Source organism: Strix uralensis, chromosome 1 (assembly GCF_047716275.1).
Source record: "Strix uralensis isolate ZFMK-TIS-50842 chromosome 1, bStrUra1, whole genome shotgun sequence".
NCBI lineage: Eukaryota > Metazoa > Chordata > Aves > Strigiformes > Strigidae > Strix > Strix uralensis.
The window spans coordinates 4198082-4223580 of NC_133972.1; the positions used below are offsets into that span (position 1 = coordinate 4198082).

At 44.8% G+C, this 25499-nt stretch overlaps 1 protein-coding gene across 3 annotated transcripts in view; it reads right to left on the minus strand.

The window, feature by feature from the left end:
- SCAP (SREBF chaperone) overlaps window positions 1–25499 on the minus strand; it is a 65758-nt gene that overhangs the window by 16488 nt on the left and 23771 nt on the right. For all 3 annotated transcript variants that reach the window (XM_074875824.1, XM_074875906.1, XM_074875989.1), the window contains 8 exons: window positions 17333–17462; window positions 15426–15583; window positions 11445–11665; window positions 9750–9855; window positions 8610–8782; window positions 7804–7930; window positions 3051–3163; window positions 2063–2157 (listed from right to left, as the gene is read on the minus strand). In XM_074875824.1, coding sequence (XP_074731925.1) covers window positions 2063–2157; window positions 3051–3163; window positions 7804–7930; window positions 8610–8782; window positions 9750–9855; window positions 11445–11665; window positions 15426–15583; window positions 17333–17462 — 1123 coding nt within the window. The remainder of the gene's footprint in view (window positions 1–2062; window positions 2158–3050; window positions 3164–7803; window positions 7931–8609; window positions 8783–9749; window positions 9856–11444; window positions 11666–15425; window positions 15584–17332; window positions 17463–25499) is intronic.

Here is a 25499-nt window from a genome sequence, read left to right on the forward strand (position 1 = left end):
GCCTGGGGAATTCTACTGTAGCTCCTCTCTTGCTGTCCTCTTGGATACTGCGAGAGCAGCTCAGGAACTGCGAAGTTCAGCCTGCAAAGCTCAGCCCAACCTGAATGTTTAATCTTCTTAAATTATAATACGCTTTAATCTGCAGTTTCTACTGGTGAGTCCCTGATGTTAAAGCAAGGATATACACAACCCACCCCTCTTCACACAGGTCATGCATGACCAGCGAGGGCCCAGAGCAGCCTCACGTAGATGCCGGGGTGCTCCTGCCTTTGCTTGCTGACTGCGCCCGCTAGAAATTCCCAGAGACAACAAGCTGACACCTCCCTGAAGTCTGGGTGCTACGGAATTGGTGATGAGGATTTCTCTAGGCAGTACTTCTGTTCATGTAGCTCACCAGCAACAAGCCCTGCTTGGTCAAGGATCAGAAATCAAATGGTGTCAGATTCCTGATACAACTCAGCAAGCAGAGTCCTGCAAAGGGGACTGTGCAGCAGAGACAGTAACGCGCTGCGAGGCAGAAGACCTCGGTGCTATTTTCAGTGCAATACAGACCCAGCGACACGACCCCTGACAAATCATTCTGCCTTGAGCGTTCAGTTTACCCACTCATGAAACTGAGACAGTGACATCTGTGGTTGTAAAAACCTGCAGATTTGTCAATCTGGTGAAAGGGCCCCAAACAGACGGTTCACTCTAATTCTGAAAGCAAATATTCTGCGGTAGGGTTTTGTTTTTTCCTTCCATCCATTTATAAGTTCACAAAAAGGCACTTCAAGGTTGGAGTAAAGACATCCCCACAGCAAAGACACTGGGCAGTGTTAAGTTCTGTGACGGGAAGTTTGTTTCCACAAACACAAGGAGCATGGACGGACAGTCAGGAGGGAAACGAGCCCCTGCTCCGGCTCCTCCCAGGGCTGCCACAGCAAAGGGATCAGCCCCGTGGCGGGGGGTGACAGCCATCACGATGGGTCAGTGAGAGGCTCTCCAAACCCACGTGTCCTGTACGACCCCCTGCGTCCGTGGTGCCAGCAACTGGAGCGAGGGTCTAAGCACCAGCAACTGGAACAGGGCCCACGGGGCACAGGAGCCCACGTGTCTGGGTCACCAGCAACCGGAGCACGTCAGAGTGTCCCTGTCAGTGTGTGATCACTAGTGACTACTGAGCCAGGCAGCTGGTGAGCAGGGTGATGGCTTGGGAGCCAGGTTTGTGGGTGTCCCTGAGCCAGAGAGTTGGAGGAGCTGGGTACCAGATGGACCAGGGGCTCCAGGCCAACTGCCAGAGGGACTGGGGGGGCTGGGAGGCGACTGAGACACCTACGTGTGCGTGTGGCGGGGGGTGTGTGTGTGTGTGTGTGTAAAGGCACCTGGGGAGAGCAAGGATCCAGGGCCAACTACTGGATGGACTGAACCACAGAATCATGGGATCACAGACTGGTTTGGGTTGGGACAGACCTTAAGGATCATCCAGCTGCAACCCCCCTGCCCCGGGCAGGGACACCTTCCACTAGCCCAGGTTGCCCAAAGCCCCGTCCAACCTGGCCTTGAACCCTTCCAGGGAGGGGGCAGCCACAGCTGCTCTGGGCAACCTCTGCCAGTGTCTCACCACCCTCACAGGGAAGAATTTCTTCCTCACATCTACTCTAAATCTCCCCTCTGTCAGTTTAAAACCGTTACCCCTCATCCTATCCCTACACCCCCTGATCAAGAGTCCCTCCCCACCTTTCCTGTAGCCCCTTTCAGTCCTGGGAGGCCACTCTAAGGTCTCCCCGGAGCCTTCTCTTCTCCAGCTGAACCCCCCAACTCTCTCAGCCTGTCCTCACAGGGGAGGTGCTCCAGCCCCCCATCATCCTTGTGGCCTCTGGACCCACTCTGGGGACCCAGAAGTGGCTGCTGGCCAGAAGGCTAGCTCCTGGAAGGATCCACATTGTATAGATGTGCACATTTCCCACTAACAGACTTTTAATCCCACCAGCCAGAGAGGGGAGCAGAACACTGCACGCTGCATTTCAGCAGTGCCTACAAGTCTCTGTCCTGCAAACTCCAACCGATCAGCCACGCTCACCTGGATGGCTGGGACAAGGGTGAAATACCCGATCAAGATGATCCCAAGCTCTGTCGCCATATTCTTCATAATCGACCAGCTCTCATTGCTCAAGCCTGGAGAAAGAACATGCAAAGACAGGTAAAAGGAGACTGTTCACTAGTGAACAGATGTGAGCACAGCAAAAAGGAACTAAATTTATCTTCTTTAAAATTGTCTACAGACAACAGGCAAAAAAGGCACTTTCAGACTAAAATTCATCTGACCTATTTTGAGTATCTAAGAACTGGACTGTAGAGTCCCAATGTCTTTATTAGCAGGATTATCATTAACTACAAAGGGAGCTCAGGACGACTCTCTCAGCTCACAAAACCGTTCTGATTTAAGCAGTTGTAGGGTACTGCACTGGGCAATACAGGGATCCAGAAGTGTAAAGGACCACTGAGTTTTTGAGTCCTGTTTTCGATCTAGGATACAAACCACTTGTATTTTTAAAACTACGTAGATTTTTTCTAGACATCACTCTAGAATCTCTCTTCCCTGATGTTTAGAAACACCTTTTAAGTTTGCAAACTCCACTTATCCATGGTTTGGGCACACTCAAATCCTTATGCAGGTACAGAGTGTATCGATAATAGAGAAGATAATTTTGTCACAGACTCAGCAGAACTTCATATGACCTGTGGACTGTGCTTGCGATATCCATGACATGAGAGGTCAAGGTACTAACTATCTATACCAGGAGATACAGCTCTCCCTTACTAACAGTTTTTTAAACTTGTTTAGCTTCAGTCAATAATCTTAAAAAGCAGTGCCTACAATTACAGGGTTATACTGGTTCTTGGAATCAACGAAAACAGTACAAAAAGACTAAGAGAATACAACTCACATTCAACACACACGGTCCTTGTTTCCTTCACAGACCAGAATTAAGATCATTCCCCATCTCCCAGTCCTTAGGTTACCCTGATTTTCTCTCTCTGAACAGCTTTGCAGAGAGGCTGCATACCTTGGGCAATGCGTAGCTTCACTTCCAGGTCAACAGGTGTAGAGACAACTGACTTGGTGAGAACCAACACATTCTCTAGGCCAATCACTACAACCAAGTATGGAAATATCTCTCTAGAGGAAAGAAAACCAGAACTGAGAATGAGATCCTTGGTGGAAAAAAAAGGGAAGGAAGTTAAGCAGCAAACACACATCCTAGAGTCAAGGCGAGGAAACACTACCCAGTGCTCTTAGGCAAATCCCTTCTCATACAGTATTACTCGGTGATGAGGTAAGGGTTCTATATTTCATCTGCTTTGGACAGATATTAACATTTTTGCAAAGCTGCACAATTTTCTGGAAAATAGCCATTGCAGACTACCACTAAATCAGTGTTAACGCTTCCCACGGTTGGGACAGTGTCCCTCGGAGAGTCTCTCCAGCATTTAGTACAAAGAGGTGCAAATCAAAAAGATGGACTTCGAACACCACTGAAATAGACTCAGTAATAATTAGTCAGCAAGACAGCATTACAACAAGAGGGTAGGGAGCATGTCCCACCATCAGCAGTGAAAATCCTGATTAATCACAGCTAAGCGTTACATTAAAGAAAACTTTGAAACAAAACCTCTCAAGTGAAGAGCACAGGCAGTGCCTGGCTCAGATACCCAGTGGGCAAAAGCTCCCAGACCTTGCGGCTGCTGTAAGCAGTCTCGGGCAGTGAAGGGGACACACGAAGGGACTTCTCTGCTGAACGTGCATGCAGCTCTGTTCTCCAGCACACCAGGTAGGTCAGAAGACTGAGAACACCACGAAATGTGCTTTGTACAGAAATGTACTAAATCCTGCCAGTGATAGTTTCTACCCAAGAGTCACGAAAACACACTGAAGTGGATTTCCCCTTCAGAATATATGCACGCAGAAAAGTAAGACTACCCACGGTCAGCACCATGACTTCATCCAACTCCACTCTCCACCCCTACATTTTTTTTCTCTTTTGAACTACTTGCAGTCCAGATCACATAGAAGGAGCTGTTCTGTGCCAGAATGTGGCAGATAGCAAATCTCTTCATTTCCCTCCAGCTAAACTTAAGCAAAAATACTAAAGTTTTCATTGTGGAGGGTAATGGATTTGTGCTGTGCTGGTACGTGCAGAGCCAACAAGGAGAACGTGCGTGCGTGCGCACACACACGTCCCTTGGAACATCACTAACAGCCAAGACACGTAATCAACAGGGTTTCTGTCAGTACCTGCCATAACCCCCAAGGACCCCCTTCCCAAATGCTGTTTTCAATAGCCTACAGCCATCTGACACGAGCTTCAATTGCATTTGCACACATCTGTCAGCAGCCTGTGCCTTACAAGCTCAGCTGGGGAAAAACACCTGTCTGGAACCACTGCTAACTCAGCAGCTTCATTCCAATTGATTCCTTGAACGAACTGCAAGCTGAAACAGCAAGAGCTCCATTGAAAGCAAGACTACAAAAAGCCAAAAACCAAACTCCACGCACCCTTAAAAAAAATACAAATATATATAAGCTTCTTGTGGGCAACTTCCTCTTAACGTCAAAGAATCCAAAATCTGGCAAGTACAACTCGGTCCTGCCTTTTAGACTGGCTCTTAGGAAGTATTTCTGTCCAGAAGGGGCTGTTGGGCCTTGGAATGGGCTGCCCAGGGCAGGGGGGGGAGTCCCCATCCCTGGAGGGGTTGAAGAGTCGGGTTGACCCAGCGCTGAGGGATCTGGTGGAATTGGGAACGGTCAGGGTGAGGTTCATGGTTGGACTGGAGGAGCTTCAAGGGCTTTTCCAACCCGGATGATTCTGTGATTATCTAAAGCAGGTTCATAACCTGTGTCACTCCTCCTAAGATGGGAGACAGATGCAAGAAAAGCTCTAATCCTTAGGGATGGAAATCTCTAAATAAAGAGAATGCAACGAACATGAGGAACAGTTCTGGTGCCCAGCACAGCACAGCACCATCCTGCAGAGCATGCTATCTGCAGGGGTATGCTCCTGCAGAGTCCTTGCAGAGTCCTGTCCGTATGCACAGTCCTGCAAGACAGGCAGGGGGTCTAGTGCCATATCCATAGAAGCTGCAGTAAGCCTTCAGAAGGCAGTGCAAATTTGGAAAAGAAAACTCATAATTCTCTCATCAACTATGTCCTACTTAAACCACAGCTTCTACTGCAGAAGATAATTAACTAACAGACCCAGGTTATGAGTATCAATAGTCCTTGAAGAGTCAGCAGTTTCCATGTTAAATGACCAGCAGTTTCAAAGCAACGAGGCATTAGCTTTTCTCGAAGAGTAATGTGACTCTGTGCAGGACAAACACAAGCTGCTCATGCCCTGTAACTCCAAAACCTAAGTTCATTTGTCCCCACTCAGGGTGAGGCAGATGGCAAGAGATCCTCGTTGTATTTTCTGCCACAAAGTGCCAAGCACTGAGAAACAGCTTACAAGAGGAAGAGGAAGGGGAGATGCCGTATCACGTCCATCTACGGAAACATTTACACTTCACTTACCACTTTGATGACAGAAGGTGCTACATCACAGCATGATCCAGCACCCCAGAGAGTCAACAGAAACACTACTGTTAACTCATAAAGAAAACAGATCTTCTCTGACTCCATATATACTTGTGAACAGAGACAACCTCTGGCTTATCTAAAATGTTTGAAAGATTTAAGAATTTATTATCACATCAGCCTCTCCTATCTAAAATGCAAATGTTCACATTTGAGCTAGTTTAGGCCTTTTTTTATAGGCAACAAGGAGTAGTAGTTCATCATTTCAGACTGTGATTCCTCTAACCTCGCTGAGATGCCAACTTGTGGGCTGGTGGCTTGTGCTCTGGACTCACCTAGAGACTCTCCCAGTCCACCAGCACACTGGAATCCCACTTCCAGTGAACTCCAGGCGTTCTCCTCACCTTCACTGTTTATCCTTTCTTTAAATCCTGCATAGATCATGTCACCTATTTCCACTTAGTTTTCTTTTCTGGAAAATAAGATTAATGCCTACCTCACCTATAATCGTTTTACTTCATTATAAAAGTTGATTGATAATTATTAAGGTCCAGTTTATATATCATATCTGTAGCAAGCAAACACTGATCTCTAAGCAACAAGCTTTATTTTAATACCTTACAAAAACCAGCAAGGGAAAAAGGCTTATCATAAATACAGATACCATTAAAAACAAACACACCCACACCTGGAAGGCTCCGCTGTAAACAAAACGGGTAAAAAAGCCAGAGCAAAGTTTAAGGAGACTCCGCACCTTAAGCTGGCCAAATCCTAGCACGTTGCCACTGGTATATGACACACCAAGAACACTCTGTCCCCAGACAGACTAGAGGGAAAGTGCTCTGGCAGACACTGGGGAAACAGGAAAAGGTCACTCACAAAAGTAAAAAAAAAAAAACCTCAGTGTCATCAGACCCCAACACCACAGAATCCAAGGTTCTTCCATCTAATTAGACATAATTTATACAGTATTGCAAGAATTAAGTTTCAACCCCGAAGGAAACTGTCCATGCAATCATTTTAAGGCAAAGAAATTTTGCTGGAGAACTATTTTAGAAATAAGGACTAAAGTAACTCTTTCTATCCTGTAGGAGGAATAACTAGATTAGTTTAGCCCTTCTGTGTGACAGCAGTAAGGGTTATAGGATACAAAGACCTTGGTCACTGCACTAACCAAAACTCTTCCCTTGGATTCCTCCCATGTATCTGCATCCAGATATTGCCTTTTTTCTTACATTAAAATTATAAACTCCCAGTGGATACTAGCTGATTTATTTGTACAGCTCACAGAATAACGTGTTCTTGATCCATAATTAAGGTTCTGAGGCACCACAGCAGTAAAACCAGAAACAACAAATATTTCATCTTCTTAAGTCAATTATTCATAGTTCTTTTAGGCTCCTGGGAGAGGAATTCCGCCAGCTAGGTCTGGCTCCTGGTAAACTATCACCAGCATTGAGGAGTCTCCCTCATGGCTCAGACTTTTCCTTGTTCCTGCAGTATATAGCTGTGAGGAGCAGATGGGAAGAAAAATTATGGCTGTTTCCTTAACTACTTGGGAAAGGGATTGGAAAATCAAAAGAAATATTCGGAACTGAACTTTAATTAATGAGAAATGAACAGTGTGTGGAACGCAGGTAGGTGAGGTGCCAGTTAGAGCTTTCTCAGGGGTTTCCAGCTTGACACAACATCAAAAGTCCCAAACGTCAACTCTGACATGCACAGGAACCCCAGTTAAAACAAAAGCTGACAACTATCAGTGGTGGGCACAAAGTCACCCAGGTAGTCTCCCAGGCAAAAATATCACAGGTCAGTTCTGCCACCTTGAAAGATTTATGCGAGTAAAATGTAATGAGCCTCCGTCAGCCAGAGAAAAGGTAACAAGTCACTGCAGGAGGCAGGTATGTGAGAGCCTACTTAGCTGCCAGGAAATCAAGTTATGAATAAGACGTTGTCCCAACAATTCCTTCTGCTTTAGGCAGAAAGAGCCAACTGCTAAGCAATAAGGCATCTCCAGGACAACTGGGACCCAGGCAGGTCTAGTCGCTGGCCAGCAGAGAAACACATGGCCCTGCAGCCCAGGAGAGCATCTGATGATAATTTTGCACAGCAGTGTGTAAAAGAATATCACATAAGCTTATTTGAAAAATACCAGATCTTAAAGATTAAGCATTTAACAGCTGTTTTCAAATGATTTCACCTCCATCTACCCTTCTTTAGGAAGAGGTTCAGTGCCGGAAACGTACCCTCCATTAAGAGTAGGTGTCAAACCAAACAGTGTGCACAGCCCAACGGACATGAGCAGAGAGCTGAGCACCGTCACGACCGCTGCCAGCGCCAGACCCCATTTTGATTTCACCATGTCAATCTTCCCTGAAAAACAGAATGCAAAGTCTCTGTTACCAAGAAGAAGAAAATGACATTATTAATACAAAATCAGGAAGGGACCCTCATCCTGACTGATTTCAGCAGGTAGCTTTAATACCCTGCAATACAGAAGTGATGGTAGTTCAGTCTCAACGTCTGAAACGCAGCTCCCAGCCCCTCCCAGTACATAAGAGGTACTGTCAAAGGGGTGGGACAGAGGATAATGCCATGGCTTGCAGCTCAAACTAGTTGAGGTGTGAAAAAAGGAACTTCAATGCGGCTAGTAAGGTCTAAACCCACCATCTCAGAACATGTATTTGATCTGTCTGACAATGAATTAGTCTCTCTAAACTGGAAAAAATTTCATTACTATGGCATTTGAAGCTGCCTAAGACAGAAAACATCTCAGAAGAAGGAGTAACACCACGCTGGCTAAGAGGGACAAATTAGCAGAAATCAGATAAGTGGGACTACTAATTCTCTACACAACAGTTCAGGGTAAAATTTCAGCACCACCCTTTGTGCTGAAACAGGAGGGAACTGCAGTGCTATGGACAGGAGTCTCTCTCATCTGTAGCCAGGGAAAGGGCACCGCACCACTGATCCCTTCAATATTCAGCTGGCAGGTGTATAGGTAGCTTATTAACTTGCTCTCCCCTCAAGGCTCTCCACCCCACAAACCTACGTGTGGAGAAGTAGATGTAAGCGAAGAGTATGATGTAGGTGGTGACGAGGGGTATCAGCTCAGCAATGCCAATCTCTTCCTTGAAATGGACGTGAACGATGTTCTCCTCTCGCAGCGTGCAGTTAGGGCTGGGATGGAGCAGCTTAAGGCGAGAGCGGAGGCTGCTGAGGAACCTGAGATGGAAAGCAAGCAGGAGGATGTCATCTACACTGTCCCCAGCACACAAATCCAAGGAGGAGTGCAGTGAGTATAGATCAAGTAGGAAGAAGCTCCATAGATTCACACAGACTTACAGAGCTCGGTTCTCTCTAGGCCTGACTCCTAAGTCTGTTCCTCTGTGGCCCAAACTACATTCGTCACATCTGTACTGTGGCAATCTCACAGACCTTGATTTCTATGAAGATTCAAAGACAGCTGTGAAGACTCAGCAAAACTATTTAAAGCAGGGGCTCATCATCCAAAATCTTGGCCCGGGGGAACATCACATGCTGCTGTCTGAAACATCCCCTGAATTTTACCCAAGCATGGCTGATGAAAGGTGCTACATGACACTCCTTGAAGCTGAAGGGTTCTTGCATGGGCGGCAGCAGAGCAAGTTCAGCTACTGTGCTGCCAATTCTGTCCCAGGCATTCCTCGGGGAATTCTGCGCAGCACTGAGCAGAGTGTTTAGTCCTCAGATCCACTCAATCCAAGCCAGCTTTGCCAACAGTGCCGAAGGGGTTTCACAGTTGGTATCGGTTGGATTAGTGCTTACTGGAAAGTAAAGCGCTCTGTGTACCAGGAACTGGGTCAAAACAGACCTACTGGGCCTTGGCTGCAACCACAACAGCTCTGTGTGCAGATGAAGCCATCATCAGAGGAACTCCCACTGGCAGCTTTAGGTACTATATATACTTTTTGAAGAGAAACTGAGAACTGATGGTATTTTATTTCCTTAAAACACAGCAAGTTTTCTCCCCAAAACAGCACCCTGTTTTTCTATAGCACGTTCAGAAGATCCTAAAATACTCCAAAACACAAGAAAATGGAGAGTAAAGAAAAAAATAACAGCAATCAGAGTAGAAGAAACAAACAGCAAACTTGCCAAGAATTGAACAAGGGCTCCCTAACACAGAAATAGTACAGCTAAAGCTCCTTACCTGGAGTCATATCGCTGGAGACCCAGTGTGACAGTGTATGATACCACTCGCTTCCTATTATAGAGGTTCACCCCGCTGTACTTCCCAGGGAGTCCAAACAACAGATCTGAGAAAACACAGGATGAACGAAACATCAGGATAACAACAAAATAAACAAAATGATGCACGACAAGAGGTGTTCATTGTAAGAATGCTGAATGAGAACTACTGTTCATATAGGAAGCACTTCCTCGGTGCTCTGGTGAGACCTTATCCGTGTGGATGAATACCTGATGCAGGGCAGTAAAGATGGAGCATCTCTTCTCAGTGGTGCCCAGTAACAGGACAAGAGGCGACTGGCACAAATTAAAATATGGGAAATTAATCCCTTTAAACACAAGAAAAACTTTCCTTCCTGTGGGAAGCTATCTGTCCTCATCATCTTCTTCCTGACCAGGCAGTCTGTAGCAGACAAGGTCTGCCCTCTAATTCTAACCCGTAAGCTCTCAACTAGCTCATCACTCATTCCCCTAAGCAAAGCTCCACGCATTCCCGCTGCTCGCTCACACAAAGGACAGCTCCCCCTCATCCCAGCCTGTCCTTCCAGAAGAGCCTGTGTTTACCCCCGGCAGCACCCCAGGACATGCCATCTCTGTGAGCTGGATGAGGTTGTAGCCCTTCAAACTGCACACACCTCTAATTCCTCCTGTTTGCTCCCCATGCTCTGTGTGTTAGCATACAGGCACGTCAAGTGGGCACCCAGTTTGTCCTTCAACAGAGGAGACAGGCATTATCTTTAAGGATGCAGCCAAAGAAATCCTTGGGACACTTGTTTCTGTGCATGTTGGTGCGTGATTTGCACAGTTCCAGGAAGACTTTGCATTGCTAAGGACTATTTAATGTCCCTTCTGTTAATCTTCTGCGCTAAAATGCAAGACTTTACGCATCATGATGAACACAGCCACTATTCTCAGGAATTCCCAGGATATTGTGGACCTCTATCTCGTTTGTGAATGAGCGCTCAAAGAGAGGCTCCATGTGCTCCAAACCACAGTGTGCACACACTCTGGATGCTCAAAAAATAGCCTTTAAAATAAACTTACTTTAGGGTTACAAAACCTCTTTTTAGACATGCCATATTATAGGCTTCCTGACACCTACAAAGTTCCTTTAAAACCAAAGGAACAGCATTTCCTCTGGCCTTATGGAACCACCAAACAGTATGAGCCCAGACATGGTTAGACTTATTTTTTTAATTAAGAGAGAAAAATACTTTTATGATATCCAACATCAACCTGGGGCATATGCAAGCAGCTATCTGAATGCACACGAGGAAGCACGATGAATGTTCATTTATCTATGACAATGAAACAGCCTTTGAGTATGACAGACAATAGTGTGAGGGAGAAAGATAAGCTAGAGCATATGGAGAGTAAAAGGAACAAAAAGCCTTAGAGAAGTTACCTGCTATTTTTACACCTACAGAAAGGAGTCTGACTGAGTGGCTGACTTTCCACAAATACAGAACTGAGTTCAAATACAAATGCAAAATGAGAGATGACATATATCTGGCAGCTTCATTTCAGATGCTGTGAGTAACAAAACGCCACCCAATTTAGTAGTATTGTCAATCTAGATGTTGGAGATGCTGAGGACAAATTAGAGATGCAAGCTGTAGGCATTTCTCAGAACTTCTCTGGCATTTCAGCATTTTACCTTTGAGAGTAGCTGATGTTTGTAATGTCTTTGGTTCATGCTGGTGGATGGTTTTGATGATATCTGGGTCAGCGTTAAATCGCTCTCGGTCGTTCTGCCAGAAGTTCCCTGGAGACAGTAACAGACAGCCGTGTTCGGGGAGCAGATTCCGCAGCTTCTTGAGGCCAGGCAGAAGATCTGTTACCTGAAGGCAAACTTCCTCCAAGCTTTTGACACCAGAACTGAAACGCAAACAAAGGTTAGACACTGCCGTGTATGTTGCAACTCTCACAAACAAAAGGCAGAGCTGCTGAGATGAACACCCCAAGGACCTGCATCACCATGTTACTGCTCTTGTTCTTCATAACTAAGGATCAAGAACCTCGGGCCACAGACCAGGATCTCACTGTAACATGTGTACAGGCTCCAGAACCCCGTTATCGTTTCTGCGCATACTGTCTGTCCGCACAGCTTTCACTCTTCACCCATCCTAGGTGCCACAACTTTCAGTTCCACATTTAAGATGCCTCCAAACTACAGAGAAACTGCCTCCCTGGAATTCTTCTTTAAAGACCTTAAACTCCTCTGCATAATTCTTTCCACACATGCAATTGGACATTTTACAGGAATCGTTATTAGCCTTCCTGAAGTGGATTATTTAAGGTGTACAGAGTGCTCTAAAATGTACAAAGGACTCAATATCTGCAACTGTGCAAAATGTTTCCAGAATTCCTCCGCATTGTATGGAAAAGAAAATGCCTTACAGGTTCAGAAATTAATAGAGGTGTAACTGGTATGAAATGGAACTTGTGTTTGTCCTCGAACTTCATTTTAACACAATTACATGATTCTTATCAACCAGTAATTCAAGCAAGAGTCAACCTGGGCTTAGAATAGGATCTGGCTGTGAAGGGTTAGTGACAAAACCTGTCAGCACACTCTTTGACTGGACAAGGAAGAGCTGCTGGTCCAAAAGAGAATGCTTCCCTCAACGCGCTACAGGCAACTGGTGGGATTTGCACAGGAAGGGCAAAGTAAATAAAAAAATTTAACAAAGGCTAAGTTACAAGAGTCCAGTTTTCCCTGGCTCCAGCCTCGCAGATTACAGAGAAGTTGGCTCCAGAAGACAAGACATTGAGGGTCCTGTTGCAAAATGCCTTCTCTAGAGTTTTTTTTCTATAATGACCACAAAGAGCAAACATGGAAACCAACCAGTGTCGATCTGAGTTATGTCTCTGTGAAAACTTCCTTCAGAATCTACATCCTGTCACTATATGGCAAGATACCTAGAAAAGTCACAGCTAGCAAAAGAAAATACTAGAAAATACGCTCGAAAATACCATGTTTATAGGAACAAAAGCTTTCTGAAAGATAATTCAAAGGAACTGATGCAGTGATGCCTCTGATAATAGCTCCAGGAAGAATAAGATGACTATTGTTTTGTATTTCAGCTTTAGCAGACTCTGAAACCAACAGTGATAACAGTTTATACTGCCGATAAGCCTATGTACATTCTTATTTGTGAAGCAAATGCACACAGCTGATGTCCCTACCAGTTCGCTGTGGATGCAGAGTGACACCAAAAAACATGAACTGGAGCAAACGACAAATTTCAGGCCACTTCTGACTTTTTACAAACTATGATGGGCCCAACAGTTTCAGCAAGCTCACAGCTGATGAAAATATAAACACCTTGTGATTCCTACCCAGCTGTCAATAGTCTTCAGCTCCTTCTGTACGTTAGTGTAAAAAGAATGCCTTTTTTCGTATTAAGAAAATCAGCTGCATTCAACTTTGATACTGACAAAAAGCAACTGACAATAAGGAACTTCATAATGACCTGAAATATTTCAGAATTTATCTCAGAGTTAGATATTTCCTGAAATATCTGAGTCCATCACCAAAACAGGAGCCCTTATCCCAAGGTTTAGGTCTAAGTGCTTAAGTCTTTTTCTTCTGGTAGCCATGTAAGTTTAATTTTGCTTCCATGTTGCACCACTGTTCATCAAGGGCAACACCAAGGGGAGATAATGAGAAGACAACCGTGCCCTGGGAGCAAGTTGTCTCTAACTTGTAACTGGCAACTATAAACAGATTACTGTCTAAAGTTACACATATGATAAAGGAGGAGATGAACTGAAAACACAGGAAGAATGTCAGTGTCAAGGATTTGTGAGCTGGTAGGAAAGAGCTCCCTATTTAACAGCATAATTGGCATTTCTAAGAAAATGACCACAGAGAGAGCAGGCAGCTAGCTTGCACAGAATGTTTTTTTTTTAAAAAAAAAAAAAGGACAAATCGCCAAGTAGAGTAAAATGAAGCAATGAAGGATGTGTCAAGGAAGTATGAACAAGCAGTAAATCTTCCCTACCTGTGTGAGTTAGAGGACAAAAAATGAAGAAAGCTCCTGGCTGAAAAACTAGGAGATGATCAAAGACTCTAATCTCCTCATTTTTCACCACACCTGGCCTGTTCTCAGCATCATTATTCTCACTGAACACGGACAAGTAGGGAAGCATTTCTGTCCTTAGAAAGTAAACCTAGCCAAAAACCATAGATAAAAACTTAGAATTTGAAGGAAAACTTATTTAAAAAAAAAAAAAATTAGACACAAGTTAATGTGTATCAAATATCTTGGTTTACAAAGAGAAGTGCGCCAAACTAGTCTTTTTCTTTAAAATGCCTGACTTCTTGGATGGGGAAAGCACAGCACATCTCATCTACTTGGGCCCCAATAAAGCTTTTGATGCAGCACCACACAGAAAATGCTTTAGTTCACAGGAAAGACACAAAAATTAGCACAAAAACTGTGAGGCAGTAAAGAAATAGGTTAACAGGAGAATGGTCATGGAGCTGCTGAAAGTGGAACACTAGTACTGAGGAAAACAAAGTGGAATTTCTCACAGACAGTTCAGAAAGCCAGGATTATGATATATTTTTATTAATAACCTTGGAATGAGATATAAGGACATCTGCCAATGACACAAAACAAAGAAACACTCTTAATACAGAAAAGGAACAGAATATCTGGAATGGATGATGCAAGGGCTGGAATAAATTTAATCCCCTTTCTATTAACAGTACAAAGTGCAAGACCATGCACTTGGGGACTAAAGAGAGTTTCTGCTATAAGGCAGGAGCTCATCAGCTGGAAGTGACAGAGAGGGACACGGAGACGTTAATTTTACACATTATGAAGTGATTGATTATGTGACTGGCCATGAAAAAGGGACCTGGAATCTCACTATATTTCAGAAAAGGCATTTCTATGGAAAATAACACACAAATGAGACTTCTCTGAGAATACTGTTCTGATCCCCCACATTCAGGAAGATACGCTAACAGCAGCGCCAAGAGGAGCAACCAGGATGACAAACTGAATACAGAGCATCTTACCAGAGTCAGCCAAGAGTTTTGTATGTTTAGCTTAACAAACAAGGATTTGGGGCGGGGAGTGAGCTCTCCCTGTAAATATCTGGAAGCAGAGGAAAGCTATTTTTGCACAAAGACTGTGCCAGGACAAAACTAAGCAGGTATAAACTGGACCTGAATATAGCCAAATTGGAAAGTCAGGAGAAGGTTCCTGACCACGTGAAATTCTAGAAGAGCTTCACAATAGGCATGGTGGAGTCAAATGAACTTGCTTTAATACAAAGCTTGCATGCTTATGAAGGGATTATATGACGCTGCAATCTGCTGTAACAGGTATAACCTTGGAGGGCCCTTCCACACCTCGCTGCCTAGGACTCTGACTGGAAGGTTCCTGACAACTGTCAGTGACTAGAGGACAGACAAGTTCTCTAGCACAAAAACTAAACTGCTCTACGTGCAGGATGGATATGATGTCACTTGTTAGCAGTGATCGCTCATTTTCTTTCAATTTTGAGAATCTTACAAATTCAAAGCTAATAATCAGACTTACAAGGCAGTGATGTAGAAGATGGGTGTGTACAACAGTGGGTCAGTCTGCCTTCTACACAAACTGTAATGAACAGTAATTACCTGTCTCTCAGGGCATGGTTTCTAATCTCCTCCACTAGCTGGAAGACGCGGGAGAGAGGCGAACGAAATACATCAACAGCAAGGAAGTTCTTCTGCCATGGGGAGACAGTAGCTTTCACAAAGATCTGCTGAATGTAGGCCACAGGAGCACCAACGTACTGTGGGGCAAACCAGAGGGAGAATGAAAACACACGCTGAGTGGGAAGCTGCTCAGCAGAATTAGACCACAGCTTGGCAACCTTTCAGGAAGGGGTTTGCCAGACTATATTTTCCTTTCCCAAATTAGAGGTGAAACATGACAGTACTAACCCAGCAAGAACAAAAAGAGTCTGTTTCTCAAAGAGGCAAAATGCCACTGACCATTTTGGCATCAGTCTGTTGTGCTGCTTTGTGAGGCAGAGGCTCCCAGCTCCTGCTGAATTTGGTACTGGAATGAAAGGCAGGAGCAGGGGCTCGCTGCCTCTCGCAGATGCCTCTCACAACGCTTGCAGTTCCCCAACCTGTGCTGATTCTGCTGTGTGCCATTTAAATCTTTCTGGTGTCTGTGCCCAGGCTGCTGACCCTGCTCTGGGGACTGCAGCGCTGACGTGCCACGGCAGCCAGAACTTTTGTGCTCTATTAGCTGAACTAGGCAACAAAGCAGAAAGGAAGATTTAATCAGCCAGCAGCAGCCCGAGTTAACAGCATAGCACAAAAAGCTCTCAGTGGCACCAGGGAGTGTAGAAGGCAGCAAATTATTTCAATCACAGTGAGAAGAGCACGCATGGAGAGAGTAGAGATTTGAAGGCATCAAAAGCATTAAGCAAGCAGGTAACTTCTACTTAAGAGAGGCCCTGGAACGAAAAAGAACAATGCAGGTTACAAAGGATGATTTTACAATTGTTTCCTCATTTCCTGGACCAGGTTATCAGCCTTCTTGGAAACCATCAGGGTTCCAGTTTGCTCATACAAATGAAAAGTTAATTCCTAACCCTTAACACAGGGATATAAGTCCCATTTACCTGCATGACACATACCAGCCAATTAAAGAAAAACCAAAACCCACCTTTAGATTCACCAGGTTCTCCAAGCATCCCTACACTCCCTAGACCACACTGTAGTAGCTAGCTCCACAGACAGTGTCTTTGGCTGCCTAAATTAAAATTCAAATGAAAAACTCTTGATTGTGACCTTAAGAAAAAAGCCTGTGTCTTGGAGGTGAAGCCTAGACTACCTACACCATCAGAAAAAATCCTAAACCTGCTAGATGGAATATTTTTAAAGCCAAAGGAGAGAAAAATGCAAGAGCTGAGGAGCTTCTTCCACCTCCAGGCCAGACAGCCATTCCCATTCTCACAGCTAGTTAGTGAACTCTGAAGGATAAGCTGGTTGATAGCCAGAATCCCGATCCCTTCGGAGAGACTGACAACACCAAAACCACCACTGCAACGACTGGTAGCATCTCCGCAGACAGTTACAGCAGTAAAGGCTGACTAAATCCTGCTCTCACCCTTCAGAGGAGGCCAAGGGCAGGTGTGTGAAGCTATGTCAGCAGGAGGCTTGTCCTGCTGCTCGAGGAAAACTGCATGCCTTCGTATGGCACTAGGAAATTGGGGCCTGTTATGCCAGAACCCATCATTAAACTTATTTAAAACCTAATAATGCTTTAGAAAGTGTACTACTTGCCTTAGATAGCCTGGAAAAATGGGCTCTTAAACAGCATTTCAAAGCTTTTAACTCTCATAAATGCCTATCATCCATTTTTCTGACAACGTAAGACTAATACAAGACAAACACAGCCTAAACTTAGCAGTTACACAAAGGAACATGTCACCAGAAATACGTTCTGTTGATCACAATGAAGTGTAGGTCACACAGCAGGGATGTTTCACCATCTCATCCCCAGCCACCCCCAGTGCAGGACTCACCCAGTCGGGACGCTCGCTGAGATCTCCCTGCTGCAGACCCACGTCTGGAGAGGGTGGAGAGTAATCCTTCACGGGGGTGCTGTACTCCACAGGTCCTGTTCCAGGCAGCGGCAGCTTCAGTAGCGGGTAACTATGGTCAAGACATAAGCAAGAAACATTGTGCCTTTTTTTTTTTTTTTTTTAAACTAGGCTTTTAGACAGAAATGCTCAAAAAATGAATGCGTCATGAAAAACGAGCCCACTCCAGTGAAATCCAACCTCTGCAGGACAGGAGACACAGCTGCAACACAAGAGGACTTTAGCTCTCATCGGAACTGTTTGCTGTGTTTCCCCAACACAGGAGATAATTGGTCTTTCTCCCTTGGAAAGGGATAACTAAAAGTCCTGGGAGAAAAAGGAGTGAAGTTCTTGCAGGACCTCACCTGAACTACTCTCCACCACCTGGAAGTTAGTAGTGCTAAAACCATTAAGTACAGCCATGCCTCAACTATTCTGTAGCCTGCACAAAAATGAGACATTCATCATATTCAGATGGCTGCTTTCCTGACCCAAACTCTATACTCATCACCTAATTTTCCTCATTAAGATTTAAACTATTTCCAATATTTGTCAGTAACTTCATTGGTCCTCAAAGCGCTTTTAATGAGACATCAAAACAGCTACGAAATATTTATCTTCTTGTTCCTTTGCTACTACAATCTTCAGATGATTGTAGCAGCTATCCCACAACAAAGACTTCAAACTATTTGAAGTTGAGAAACAGACATTTCAGAGTTTAGAATAGTGTTTTGAGCTCCAGAGGTTCTCAAAACTGAATAAAACCGTATCAGAATTGAACTGGTGGAGACCCGACTTTCCTGGGCTTTCTTATGACGTCACTTCTGTCTTTTTGTTGTCTGATGCACAACAATCTATTGGGCCTTAAATTGCTGACATATTTTCCTGTTTATAGTTGAGCTTCTCTTGCCAGAATAAATACAATAAATGGAATTGTTTTCATGCAATACTCTGCCCACTTCGTTAGGGATCAGCCTGAACCATCAAAGGCCACAGAGGGGACAAGCAGCAGATAAAAACAAGGCTTCAGACTGAACAACAAAAAGCTGAAAAAGAACAATGAAATCAGAAGCAAAGCTTGTTGGATTTGCTATTAGTCTGACAAAAACACAACATCTCATTATTATCATTTCATTGTGCAATGGGAGGGAAGAGAAAAAGGAATAATAAAATCATGTCATAATACATCAGAAGTGAAAATGCCCAACAAAAGCCACAATCTGGAGACACAGCACAGCCTCGTGTCACTGCTCAGAAGCAGCAATCAGTTTTCATCCTTCTAAATGACACATAGCACCTGCTTGTCACAAATGATCTGCTGAAAACAAAAGCCTGGGGGAGATACATACAGCAATCATCCTGCATCTGACTGAGGCTGAGACATAAATTAAAATAGTAAAATCGAGTATGTGATGAACAAATATGTGATGAACAAAGCAGAATGAGCTGAACAGGTGACTGAGGAAGAATGATTTTTTCACTAAATGATTTTGATGTTGATGTCTGAGCGTGTCCAGAAATCTAAGGAAAACACTTCAGATTCATACTACGTGCTTACCGAGAGCTGGATTTCCCTGTGCAATCACATGTCAGTTTTAAGGACTCAGAACAATAATCTTTTATAAAACTTAACTCATTTAAAATTAGAGGCACTAAGTCTAAGCAGCCAGTGTGCTGCAGGATTACAATGGGACAGGCTGGTTTTGTCTCACCAGCACCAGCAAAACAGATCAGGCTTGAGAAGGGATCTTGCTGCTTCTGAGGCTGAGGCTTCATCTCTAGGACCAGGCTACGGTGAGCTACACCGAAACGAGCAGTGGCCACTGCTGCACCTGAGCAGGAAGCCTCGATATCCAGAAGCTGTGGGAAACGCTGAGAGCGATGCAGCTGATGGTCAGATTTCCAGTTTGTGGTGAAGACCTGACCACTGCCAGCGCCCGCAGCTGTGGCACCAAGTAAAGGGTGATGGAAACACTGACTGAGCTCTTCTAGATAATGGTGGGTGGAAAACTGCCTGTGAGCCAGCAACGTGTGCTTGCAGCCCAGAAAGCCACCCGTGTGCTGGGCTGCACCCAGAGCAGTGTGGGCAGCAGGGCGAGGGGGGGGATTCTCCCCCTCTGCTCCGCTCTCCTGAGACCCCCCTGCAGTGCTGGGTCCAGCTCTGGGGGCACCAACAGCAGAAGGACACGGACCTGCTCGAGCGGGGCCAGAGGAGGCCACGAAGATGCTCGGGGGGCTGGAGCACCCCCCTGTGAGGACAGGCTGAGAGAGTTGGGGGGGTTCAGCTGGAGAAGAGAAGGCTCCGGGGAGACCTTAGAGCGGCCTCCCAGGACTGAAAGGGGCTACAGGAAAGGGGGGAGGGACTCTTGATCAGGGGTGTAGGGATGGGACGAGTGGTAATGGCTTTAAACTGACAGAGGGGAGATTTAGATTAGATATAAGGAAAAAGTTCTTCCCTGTGAGGGTGATGAGGCCCTGGCACAGGTTGCCCAGAGCAGCTGTGGCTGCCCCCTCCCTGGAAGGGTTCAAGGCCAGGTTGGACGGGGCTTTGGGCAACCTGAGCTAGTGGAAGGTGTCCCTGCCCGTAGCAGGGGGGTTAGAACTAGATGACCTTTAAGGTCCCTTCCAGTCCAAACCATTCCATGATTCTATATTTTACTGAGACTACAAGAGCTGTGGCAGCTGTGTTATTAGAAGACACTGATGCACACCCACCAGGAACAGGACTTCCCAGCACACCAAACACTGGAACTAATTTTTATTATAATCCCCACTTTCAGCAACTATCTTCAGAGAAAAGGCCCCACAGCAAATCCAGGTTTAAAGGATTTAAATAAAGGTTAAAACAGACCCTGTTGTCTGTACACACCTATGTTTACATCCTATAGTCCTTATTGTAACATGATCTAGGCAGTGTGACTTGCTCATGGTATTGTTTTGCAGCAGAGCTCAGGAACAAGACCTACTATTGGGCCTCTTTTCAAAAGCTCCCTCAACTTGAGCCAACTACAACATAAATATATGCCGCCATAAGGGAAGCAGGGACATACATTTACTTATATCACATGGTATTTGAGGATTCACATTTATGAAAAGTTTTGAGAATGTCTGATGGAAGAATACATGAAGTACGCATTCTAGATTACACTTATTTCAGTAAGATGCTAAAACATTAGTTCTTTAATTTATTTAGCCTTATACAGGCATGTGATACCAGCTGATCTTGTCAGTGATACCTGAGACAGACTGACAGCAGAGATAAAAAGAGGACAGAGTGAGAAAGAACCACCCAGTGATACAGAGAAATTCACTAGACCTACTACTTCAGACATCAACCTTAGAGCACCTTCTACTTAAAGAGGTACTTTAAAAAAAACCAAACCAGGAGCTGGTGCTGAGTTGTCAGAAGCATCCCAGCTTCCCACAGATGCTAAACGCTGCAAGGACTGCGAGATGTGACAGGCCTAGGTGCTTTCCACGTGCACGTCTTACCAAAGGCAAGAACTGCTCCAAGTGAGCTACAGACAAGTGATTTCTAGCCCTCAGGTTTGATTCTTCTCACATTTCTCTTTGTTAAGAGATTTTTTTTGACCGTCAGGGAAAGAGGTGAACACCAGAATGAAAAGCATAGAGAAAGGAGGGAAGAAAAGTAGGCTCTAAAACAGATGACATGAAAGCTCAAAAAGTTTTGCTTTTGAGAAGGTTCTTTTTAGATGCTCATGTAACAGTGCACCCTGACACCCTTCTGCAAATCCAAATTAAAGGAAAAATAGGTCATCTACAAGTTGGTATTGCTGAATTCAAGAAAGAGTGCATTTTAGTTACCAAGCATGAGGTAGGTTGAAGCAAAAATGTTCATCCAACTATTTTACATATTTTCAAGACAGCTTAGAGGGCCAAGATGGAGAACTGCCAGGTCAGCCTGAGGCAGCTGGCAACTCAACAGAACTGCAAACCCTACAATTGCATATTCCTCCTTCTCGGAATCAAAGCGGAGATCTCCACCACCCCAGAATAGTCTTCAGCTGGTGAATATGAAGGAAAGCAGAGAGCTGCCAGGTCTTAGGTAACAGGGAAGGTGGTGATACATTGCTTTAAAATAGCTACCACCTCCATTTTGAACACTGTAGAACAAGCTTTTAGCTTGTTTCCAGCCTAAACTATCACAAAGATAGAACAACCTGAAAGCCCATTGCTAATGAAAGATATGAAATTTGATGAAAAGGATCTTGCCAGGGGGTACAGGAGGACAGACATTTGGCAGCAACAGTTCCCTCCTTAGCCTTGGTAAGTGCATAAACATCATTTATCCAGAAATATGTACTGTTTGCTTTGCCCTGTTTCCCACTGACAGGGCCCTCAAAAATCTGCACTGCAAAAGTAAAGGTTCCCCTTGCTCTGTGCTGCCAGTTTCCTTTTTTTCTGCAAAGCAGAACAGAGGTCTTGTTACACAGAACTTGCTTCTAGTTTCATCATGCAGTCCCACAGCAGACTGTATTCCCTGTGGATGTGGAACATGAAGAGGCTGACAGCAACTCAGCTCCTCTGGTTATCACACAAGATAGTACAAACCTGTAAGACAGTGAAATGTTCTTTTAGAAAGAAATATATGTATGCACACACACACAAAAGGGCTCTGGCTCCAGCCAGTTCTGCAATTCTTTAGTAGCAGAACCTCGTGCTTCAGTCAATGAACACCAGCAAAGACTCACCCTGTTTAATTCTCCCAAACCTGCTTCACAGAGTCAACTGCTTGATTTTAAATTCTTAACTAAAAACTATTCTTCAGAACTACACAGGAATTTCAAATTTACCCTGATCACCAGATTTATAGGCATCATCTGTTCTTCTTTGAGCTTGGGAGGAGGAACTACTCTTGTGGCAGTTAGGCTTCAGTGACACTCTCAATCTACTAGGAAAAAAATGCAGATCTTAACACAGATCCATTCAAGTGGGATGGTGAAAATGAATGTAACCTACAAAGGTAAAACAAGAAGTTAACTAACAAGCCCTACATCTGTCACTAGCTCATTCAGCAACAAATCCTCCCTCTGAAGTGAAGACTAACTTGGATTTTCAGACTTTGATTAAGACTATAGAGTAAGAATGAGCCACAGGAATTTTTGCTTTTGCTTTGAATACTAATTTATTAACAAAAACAGATATGCTATGCCTTGTCTATAGGTATTAAAAACAGTGTCTGCACAAAATACTTCCAAGGTTAAAGACACAATCCATTCAAACTACCTGTAACAGACACTCTGTGGTGACTGTGCACCCTGATCCTTGACACCTGACCTTTCTGGAACAGGAGAAACATCCACGTTAACTCTTGTCACACTGATTGAGAACCAGAACCGATGCTGGACAAATTGTGGACCACATGGTTTATTTCAGCTTTAAAAAACATTTTCTGAACACAAAGATGGTCAAGTTTTACTGAAGTGTGGGGGAGGAAAACAAGAACAACTGAGTTAATTTCTTCTGCAGCAGTTTTCCAAGCTCTCCTGGATTCTGGGTGCATACAGGTGCAGAAGATGCCAGTTGTTTCACCTCTCTCCCTTTCAAGAACTCAGGGTGTAAGATCCACCCTTGCTTGCTTGAACAATACAATGTCTTTATTAACCATGTTTAAGGCTGAAGAATACAGAATGCCTCCTTTGTGCTCTACCACCTTCTCCTTTTTCCACCCGCTTCTTCAGGGACAGGGACTAACCTTCTCAGCAACACTGAGGATGTTATTAGTTCCTTCCCTGTTGATAAAAGTCAGTATGAAACCACTGGATCACCCGTGTATCATCTTTCCTCATCAGAAAGACCTGCGGTTCCTACTACTTAACTGGTCCATGCTTGTTTCAGACACTAATCTGCACTAGTATGCAAACAGTGCTGAGGGTCTCCTACCAATCATGTCGGACAGAAACACTGCCTGAATGAGCTTCTACCTTGAAGTTGAGCCTTGATTTTTTTCCCCACCAGCTTCTTTCTCCACTTTTCAGCACATTTCTCACTCGTTTTTGCAGTGAGGTGGCTGAGATGAATCAGCGAGATCTGTCTTAAGCAAATGGAACGCTTCTGAAGAGCGCAAACACATTAAATTCCAGCAGTAAATCGGTGCCAAAAACCATTGCTCAGAGTCCTCACGATATGACTGCAGGAAAAAATGCAGATGTGACACTGTGGCCATCAGCGAGTTCCTCCCCCCAGCCCACAGAACGCTTCCACAGGAGGTGGCCATCCAACCGCTCCCGTAAGCCAACGTCTGCAGCGGCTCCTGCAGGCAGCACCCGACCCACACTGTGTGCTGGCCGTGCCCCACTGCTGCCAGCTTTGCATTTATTCAGGTGGACGTAATCTAAAACAAATATACATACAGCTAGCTGTGCTGGGTCAGACCAAGGGTCCATCTGCCCAGCAGCCTATTTCTCATAGCGGCCAACTGCAGATGCCTCAGAGAGAGCAGAAGAATAGGGCAAGCCTATAATGCATGAAATGCCCACCACATGACATAGTTCCAGGACTTAACTTCAACCTAAAAACCTTCAACCTTCAGTCCCCGCAAAAAACCATAAAATTTTACTATTACCTGATGAACAGACTTGGTTAGAAGGATTCTAGTGCAGTACAATCTGCAAAAGCTACCGAGTATCTTGCTGCAGGTTCACACTGTCGTAGTCGCTACCCATTTGTTAAGGGATTAATGTTCAACAGCTACAGTTGCACAAGCCACAGAGCTAACAACTGTGTGCAGCCACATACCACAAGTATCAGATTATTCCACACAGAGCAAACAAGGAAGAGGCATCTTGGACTTCTAAGAATATTTATTAAGTGCTCGCTATGAAGAGCAGCCCCTGAATTTGAGCTCTGGCAAGAAAATACCCAAATTATAGTACAAGCCAAGGAACCTGAAATACTTGGTAATGTAGCTTCGTTATTTAGGGTTTTAAATGCATGAAAAATATGTGGACTGTAACTGCAAAGCTACCTAGCCCCAAGAAAACAGGAGTTACTCTCAAATCATCTGATAACAAGGAAAAGTGTGTTCCCTTTAGCACCACTTGCTTTTCCAGCTTGGAAAAAAAAACAGAAGACAGAAGGAAGGAAGCATGGTGGGGAAGGGGACACTCCTAACACCTTCATAAATCAACAAGACTCTTACACTGGAGAAACTGAAAAGGGAGCTTAAAAACAGACCTGCTAAATCACTTTGCATTGCACAGCTCCACCATAAACTTCATGGGCAGATTAGGAAGAACACAGACAGTGTGACAGACAGTTTGAGGCTGGAAGGCAGCTCTGGAGACTGGTTTGGAGCAGGGACAGCCACAGCAGGTGGCTCAGGGCCCTGTCCAGATGGCACCTGAGTATCTCCAAGGATGGAGCCTCCACCACCTCTCTGGGATTACTGCTCCAACGGGTAACAACCCTAAAGTAAAAAAGCATTTTCTGTATAACCAGAATCTCCCATGTTTCAGCTTGTGCCCGTTGCCTCATGTCCTGTCACAAGGCACTCACTGAGTGGTCAGCCTGGGTCTGTTCTCTTTACACCCTCTTCTTCATATATTTTTATATGGTGATAAGATGCCCTGAGCCTTCTTTTCTCCTGGCTGAACAGTCTCAGTCCTCTCAGCCCTTCCTCATGGGGGAGATGCTTCAGTCCCTTCATCATCTTCATGGCCCTTTGCTGGACTTCCTGACTTTCCTGTCAGGAAATTCCATGTCCTTTTACTGGGAAGCCCAGCACTAGACCCAACACTCCAGGTGTGGCCTCACCAGTGCTGAGCAGAAGGGAAGGATCACCTCAACCTGCTGGCAACGCTCTCCCTAAGAGACCTGACCTCCAGTCAGGGTTATTCTTCCTTTTACGTTTCCTTGTGTTGAACTTCACGAGGCTCCTCTCTGCCATGCAGCCATCTGGTGTATCAGCTACTCTTTCTAGTTTTCATCCAGCCACTTCATCCAGTTTTCTACTTTCCAGTTCATGATATGTGAAGTTTTTATCACCTGCAAACTTGTTGAGGGTGCAGTCCACCCCATCAACCAGGTCAACAGTGAAGTCAGACCTCCGGCTCAAACTAAGAGGGAAACATGAAGACCTCAACGCAAA